This window comes from Pongo pygmaeus, chromosome 19 (assembly GCF_028885625.2).
Source record: "Pongo pygmaeus isolate AG05252 chromosome 19, NHGRI_mPonPyg2-v2.0_pri, whole genome shotgun sequence".
Lineage (NCBI taxonomy): Eukaryota > Metazoa > Chordata > Mammalia > Primates > Hominidae > Pongo > Pongo pygmaeus.
The window spans coordinates 32,106,033-32,113,598 of NC_072392.2; the positions used below are offsets into that span (position 1 = coordinate 32,106,033).

General features: G+C 45.2%; 1 protein-coding gene across 1 annotated transcript; it reads right to left on the bottom strand.

The window, feature by feature from the left end:
* Positions 1–3,432: 3,432 nt before the first annotated feature.
* On the bottom strand, positions 3,433–7,201 carry LOC134738676 (uncharacterized). The gene is made up of 2 exons (XM_063655881.1): positions 6,431–7,201; positions 3,433–4,526 (listed from the first exon to the last, which is right to left on the bottom strand). The coding sequence occupies exon 2, from the start codon at positions 4,458–4,460 to the stop codon at positions 3,855–3,857; it is 606 nt and encodes a 201-aa protein (XP_063511951.1). The 5' UTR covers positions 4,461–4,526; positions 6,431–7,201; the 3' UTR covers positions 3,433–3,854.
* Between the last annotated feature and the right edge of the window lie 365 nt (positions 7,202–7,566).

Genomic DNA, 7,566 nt, shown 5'->3' on the forward strand with positions numbered 1-7,566 from the left:
TATTTTGGGGTGGCATATTCTGCCACGCTTCACTTGCACGTTTTTGTTGTTGCTGTTTTCTTTTTTGAAACTGCCACACTGTTTTCCAGAGTGGCAGTACAATATTACCTTACCACCAGCAATCCGTGAGAAAGCCCGTTCCACCACAGCCTCACCTGCTTTCCTATATTTGATGCTGTTCCTATATTTTGTTGAAGACATTTGATGGATGTGTCATGATGTCTCACCGTGATTTTAATTTACACTCCCACAAAAGGCTAACGTCTTCTCATGTGCCGACCTGCCATCTGTACATCCTGCTCAGTGAAATGCTAGTTCATGTCTGTGAACTAAGTTTTCTGAAAAGGAATGTGGAAAGTGACTTTATTTCCGTGAACAGTTTGTAAATGGGGAAGTTGCAGCCTTCAGTGTAAAAGGAAAGTAAGTTCTAGAAAACTAAGAAGGGTTTGGGTTCTATGGTAAAAGTTTCTGTCCAGGTTTCCAACTACTTTCATTTATGTAAATGAAGGACTGAAACTCATGCTGTCCTGATCAGTGGATGTAGCTGAATCCTGATTAGTCGATACAGGTGAACCCTGATTGATTGATGCAGTTGAGTCCTGATTAGTCGGGGCAGGGGAGTTCTGACTTGTTGTTCTTTAAGCCTTAAGCAGAAGACTGTCAGAAATTTCTTATAAATGGCTGTCAGGGGTCCAGGGGAGTGGTGCTCAGGCTACAGTTATCTTGACACTGACAACAGGAACTGGTTTGGTTTGGTTGTGGAAGGGAGGTCTTGTGATACTTTTATAACATCTTTCTAAGAACACAGAGTACATGAAGTCTCTGTCACCCAGCTACGGCTGCCTGGTTCCATTTTAACTTTGAACAACTCAGTTACTCTCCTGGGAGTCATTTTGTCTTTCTGCAGGGGGCATACTTTAACATGTCTTTCGTCAATTTTGTAATTGGATTTTGAAGAAAAATACCGTTGCATTTTGAGTTTTTTTTTTTTACACATTCCTGTAGAATATACGGTTTGTAAATATATTCTTCTGATCTATACCTTGTTTTACTCCTCTTAAAAGGACATTTCAGCTGGGTGTGGTGGCTCACGCCTGTAATCCCAGCACTTTGGGAGGCCAAGGCAGGCAGATCACGAGGTCTGGAGTTCAAGACCAGCCTGACCAGTATGGTGAAACCCCATCTATATGAAAAATACAAAAATTAGCTGGGAGTGTTGACATACGCCTGTAGTCCCAGCTACTTGGGAGGCTGAGGCAGGAGAATTGCTTGAAGCTGGGAGGAGGAGGTTGCACTGAGCTGAGATTGCACCACTGCACTCCAGCCTGGGTGACAGAGCCAGACTCCTTCTCAAAAAAAAAAAAAAAAAGGACCTTTCACAGAGCCTGGGATTTTAACTTTGATGACTTCCAATTTATCCATCTGTATTTATGAATCATGCTTTTGATGTCAAGTATAAAATCTCATTTATTAGCCTAGATCCCAATTTTCTCTAAGAATTTTTTTCCTAAAATTTTAGTTTTACATTTTACATTGAAATGTGTGATCCATTTGGAGTTAAGGTTTGCATGAGGTGTGACGGTAAAACCCCCACAATTTATCCATTTAGAAACGTGAGGAGACTTTATTTCTCATAAGGATTACAGCCTTCAAGGTGGCCAGCTCAGCCAAGGGACCAGAAACAGGCACTTTGAAGGAGGAGGGGTTAGGGTAGGAGCTTTATGCTGGGCAGGTTGGCTAAACATACATATTCAACAGGTTATAGGAGGAGCTATGAATATTCATGAAGGTGGTCCTGACACATGCATATTGAACAGACATGCATGTAGCATGTGACCCATGTTCACTTTGGGGTGGAGACTTAACATTTAAATGTATTACAGTTAGGTCCCATATGTCAACAGGTCTTTTCAGGGCATGAAGGCACACAAGCGTGCAGCCTCTGTAAACCAGCCAGAGACAATCCATGGTTGGTGGTCTTATCAGGAAGTTATGGCTGGTAGAGCAGGGGTTCAGTAAGTCAAGTGGGTAGTGGAGCTGGAAATTGTTTTAATCATCTTGTCTATCTCGAGGCCAGTGGTTGTTTAGCTGCTAGACAAAAAGAAAAACCTTGTAGTCCTTAGAACACAGTTTATTCTTTAGGCGTAGTGTTAGTGACTTAACCCTTGCCTGGCATGGCCTTAGGTCCCGTTTATAATTTGGTATTTTATTGCCTCAGAGTCTGTTCTCTCAGTCTTCTGATCTCTATGTTAACATTAATGCTGGTCTAAACCCCAAAAGGCAGGGGGTATAATGAGGCATGTTTGACCTCCCACCCCATCATGACTAGAACTAAACTTTTAAGATTTTCCTGAGGTCCCCTTGGCCAAGAGGGGGTCCATTCATTTGGTGGGGGCTTGGGATTCTAAAGTTGACGGTGTTTAGGTCAAGGGTTTTGGTTTGCCTGCTTGTTTGCTGTGCCTGTGATGTGCAATTGCCCTACTCCCATTTGATGGAAAGGCTACCTTTCCTCCCACGAGGTGCTTTTGCATGCTTGTCAAAAACCAGCTGGGTGCATTTGTTTTGGTCTCTTTTCTGTTCTGTAGATCATCTCCCTCTGTCCACACCACACGGTCTTTACTAGCTATTTAATGTGTTGAAATAGAGATAACTTAATTCTTATTTTAAATTATTCATTTAACATTTCATCATCAACATTTATCTCATCTAAAACAAACAAAACAAATTCACACAGTGTACGGTGTGGATGCACTGGAGTTTATTTAACCTGACCCCTCTTAATCAGTGGCTATTATCCCCCACCCCAGTTTTTTTGTTATTATAGTAAATAATGCTGAAATCGTTTTAAAAAGATTTTTTAAAGTTTATTTTTAATTGACAAATCATAATTGCATATATTTATGGGATACAATGTGATGTTTTGATATATGTGTACATTGGTGGAACAATTACTTGAAGCTAATTAAGATATCCATCACCAACACATTTATTTTTTGTGGTGAGAATATTTAAAATTTACTATTTTGGGGATTTTGACATATAAAATGCATTAACTACATTCACCGTGTCATGTGGATCACTAAAACGTATTCCTCTTGTCTAACTGAATCCTTGTACCCTTTGACCAACAGCTCCTCCCTCCTGCCCTTCCCCCGGCCTCAGGTAGCCACCGTTCTACTCTCCGTTTCTATGAGTTCAACTATTTTCAGATTCCACACACAGGAGAGACCAGGTGGTATTTGTTTGTGTGCCTGGCTTACTTTGCTTAGTACAATGGCCTCCACGTTCATCCACGTTGTCGCCAATAGCAGGATTTCCTTTTATTCAAAGGCGGGATAGTACCCCGTGGTGTACATACACCACATTTTCTTTATCCCTTCACCCACTGGTAGACCCTTAGGTTGCTTCCGTATCTTGGCTACTGTGAATGAAGTCAATATTCTTATCTTATGCATAAGTGATCCCCACAATCATTTGTTATCTTTTGACGTTGCTTGTGAAACTTCATGTTGTCAAGCTGATCAATCATTTCCTTGATGGCTTCTGGGTTTATTTTATGCTTTAGAAAGGCTTCCCCACTCCGAAAAGACAGAATAAAAGCGATTCACCCACGTTCTGCCTTTCACGGTTTCAACTTCACGGTCTCTCCCGCCGCCGGCGCCCCGCAAAACTTCCGAATCCTCGGGGAACCCGGGACCCCGCTGCACTGTGAAGCCGAGGCAGAGCGCCGGCCTGCCGGGGTCTCCGGAAACGTTCCCAGTTCCCGCGGAAGATCGCCAGGCCCTGAGCCGCGTGGGAGGTCTGTCCTAGCAGGTAGCAGTCCCTCGGAGTGGAACGGTTGTTAGGAAAAATTTTCAAGTCCCCTTCGGCTGCGGGGTCGCTTCATTCCAGGCCATGCCGACTGGGAGCTCCTCCACCCGCCCCAGGCCAAGAAACGCGATCCCAGGTGGTCTGGGACTAGGAGAGGCCTCGCCCGCTGGCGATGCCCATTCTATCCGCGGCTGCTTGCGCCGGCTGTCGGGCGCCACCTGGCTGCACTTTGAAGGTTTTCTCTCTGGCGCTCTGGCGAAGCAGGCAAGAAAGGGGATTTGGCCACAGGGCGCCATGCAGAGTTCAAGGGGACTGGCGGCACTGGCAGCACTGGCAGGATGAGCCTCGCTTTGCCGGGTGTACTCTTCGTCCTTTCGTCGGAGATTAAACCTGCGGGTCAGCGTTGGAGGCGCACTCTTGAGCTCGGAGTGCTGTGGCCTGAGCGGGTCGACTAGTACACGCAGGAATCGATGGGCCTTCTGAGAGTGTGAACGGGGGATGGGGTACTCTGCCGGACGCCCACTGGCGTGGGGCCAGGTCCTCAGGCCTTCCATTACACCCATTATCTCCAAGCCCCTCCCCGGAGGTGAGGACCGGCCCGGCTGTTCCAGGAGGACTGCGAAGAGTAACATGGGCCCGTCCGTGGCCATGCGTGGGTCGTGGTCATCCGACTTGAGCTTCACACCTTTTTCCGAGTCTTGTCTTGGAGGTGGAGTCTGGCTTGGGCAGTTCGAGAAAAAACGGGGAAGGCACAGTGGATTTAGCCACGGCCTGCAAAATAGGATCTTGTGGTTGGACTTTGGGGCCCCACCCTCCCCACTGGGGAAGAGCCTACAGCCTCTGGCTCCGAGATAGAGGGGCGACCAGATGTCCGATGGATGATCTTTGTTAGAGTTGCTGGGTCGATCAGCCTCATTTCTGCAGTTTTGATGTGACCTCAGAAAGTTGATCAGATCGACCAGCAGCCCAACCCAGCAGATGGGCAACTAGAATTTGGGAGAGGAGAAGGGGGCAAGACGAGGGGAGAAGGGCGTGGGGGGAGGCCTGTGGCGAGGTGCGAAGGGGAGGGTAGGGGCAGGGGGATGGTGGAACCTGAGGTTTATATAGCAATAGTAATTCTTTTAAGCAAGTATTATAAACAAATAATAATTTATTTACATTTACAAACTATATGAATATAAATAATATAAATTTGTAGAATTATAAGTATAAATTATACTTTATAAATAATAAATCTGCATAAATAGTGATTAGATATAAACAATTATAGTTCTGAAGAGGACGCAGGAGGGGCTTTCGGTCCGCAGAAATTTCTAAATGCCCCTGGGGAGGCTGAGGCAGGCCGACCCCAGTGAATTTTGAAGTCCCCTCTGGGTGGGGCGCTGTCCCGGGAGGCGCTGCGGAGCCTGTCCCCTGCCCGGCAGCTGTCCCTGGCCCAGGGCGCTCCCCCCCAAATTTTCCAAGGCTTCTTTTGGCTTCCAGGGATCTCACGGTTCCACTCATGCGTGCCAGGGAGCCCCGAGGTGGGAATGCGACGCGAGGTGGACACGGACGAGGCCTGGCGTCCTACCTGCCCACTCGCCATCCGGATCCGCTCGGCAGGCTTTTTAGCTAGTTGTCTGGCGACACCTGGCGGCCGCCTTTATATATAGCAAGCTCGACCAGCGGGGCAACGTGGGATTGGGTGGCTGAATAGTAAAAGGGGGATATTCTGTAATGGTGGGGGGCAGGGGGAGTCCTGAGGCTTATAGTAGTAGTAGTAATAATATTCTTTTTTTATTATGTAATTTATAAATATAAATTGTCATAAATACACTAATAATATACAATTATGTAGATACTATAAATGTCATGGTATAAATATATGTAATATATAGATTATATATTTTAATAAATATTTATGTATAAATATTAAATCAGTAATTATAATTATTTGGTCCTTGCTGGGATTCATCATTACTGTAATTATTACCATTATTATAAATAGTAATTGTAGTAGTAGTAGTAATAGTAGCAGCTTTTTTTTTTTAATAACAACACTGAATAAACTGTCTATCAAAGAAAGATGTTCAAGTGACTAGAGATAATAAAGAAGGGTTTCAGTCCGTGGGATTTAAAAAATCCACCCAAGAGCCTGGTGACGCTCTGACCCACAGTCAGTGAAGCAACCAGCTGAGAACTGCATACAGCAACCCTAATGGTCAGGACTGCTCTGACGGCTTCCCTCCTTTTTGCCCTTGCTTCGAACTTAGGACCAACAGGGAGAACAAAATAGGCACCCTCTTACCAGTCAGGTAGGATCCCCTCTTCCAGTGATACAGGAGATGGAAATAAATTATTTAGGCAGATAGGACAAAAGAGTCCTTGGCAGAATTTCTAACAAAAAACAGCCCAAGAAATCATTTCTTTCTAACAAAGAGCAGCCTGAAAAATGGAGCTGCAAGCATAGATAAGGAAGCTGGAAGCCTGCCTAGGAGGAGGCCTGCAGCCGCACTGATAAAAGGGACTACCTGGGGCCAGGCATGTCCACCATGGGGGGTTCACCTTCCCTAATTTTTTGTTGTTGTTGTTAACACATGCACAGTAAGAAAGAAATAAGCAACATGGAGTAGCTACTCACCTGCGTAATAAATAGAAGATTGGTGTGGGGGCATCCAGAGATTCATGCCCTATGCAGATGGCACACCTGGTCCTGTTTTTTTGCACCCGATGTAGATCAGACACTGCTCCCCACTAGCTCATCTATAAAAATCTGCATTTCACTGTGCATCAGCAACCTATTTTTCCGGGACCCCTCTCTGTAGCAGAGAGCTATTCTCTTTCTTTCACCTATTAAATTTCCACTCTTAACCTCACCCTTTGTGTGTCCATGCCCTTGATCTCTGTGGCTGTGAGACAATGAACCTTGGGTGTCACCCCAGACAATGAAGCCACTTCACTAGCAGCTGCCTCTGGCAGCTGGCAGTCCCATCAGGACTCCTCTTCCTCTTTTCCACCACACAGATTTCCCATTCCTCTCCCTGCCTTTGAGTTTCTGCCAAACACTATTGAGCTGCATGAAAGAACCTTCAATGCATATTACAACTGAAAGAAACTGATGTGAAAAGGCTGCATACTGTAAGATTCCAACTCTGTCACATTCTGGAAAAGGCACAACCATGGAGACAGTAAAAAGAGCAGTGGTTGGCAGGGGTTGGGGGAGAGAGGGATGAACAGGCAGAGCACAGGGGATCTGCAGGACTGTGAAACTACTCTGTATGATATGACAGTGGTGGATATGGCATTAGACATCTGTTCAAACCCACAGAATGTACTGAGGACTAAACTGACATTTTTTCTCTCTTGCCCAGATTCCTATCTAAGGGGCCTGGGGAGTCATACCCTAAAAACTAAAATCTCAACAGATGGGCTTTATTTAACCTTATATATAACACAGCTTACTTTCCCACCGGACTCTCATATAACATCATATGACAGATAAAGAAGGAAATAAAAATATTTTAGCCCAAAATAGGATTTATTTGCATATTTTGAAATGGCCCTGCAAAGCTGTCTCTTGTGGGGAAAATTTGCATCTGTAAAGAATCTCTATTACCATAACTAGCTCTTTTCCCTTCCAGGCCCTCCCAGGCCCTCCCAATCCTCTAGAGATTAGCTGAAAGTCTAGCACCTTTTAAAAGTCTGAATAGGAAACATTGGCCATCTATTGTCTCTAAGGGCGGCCCCCATGAGACTTCATCTACATGGTAAGAACTT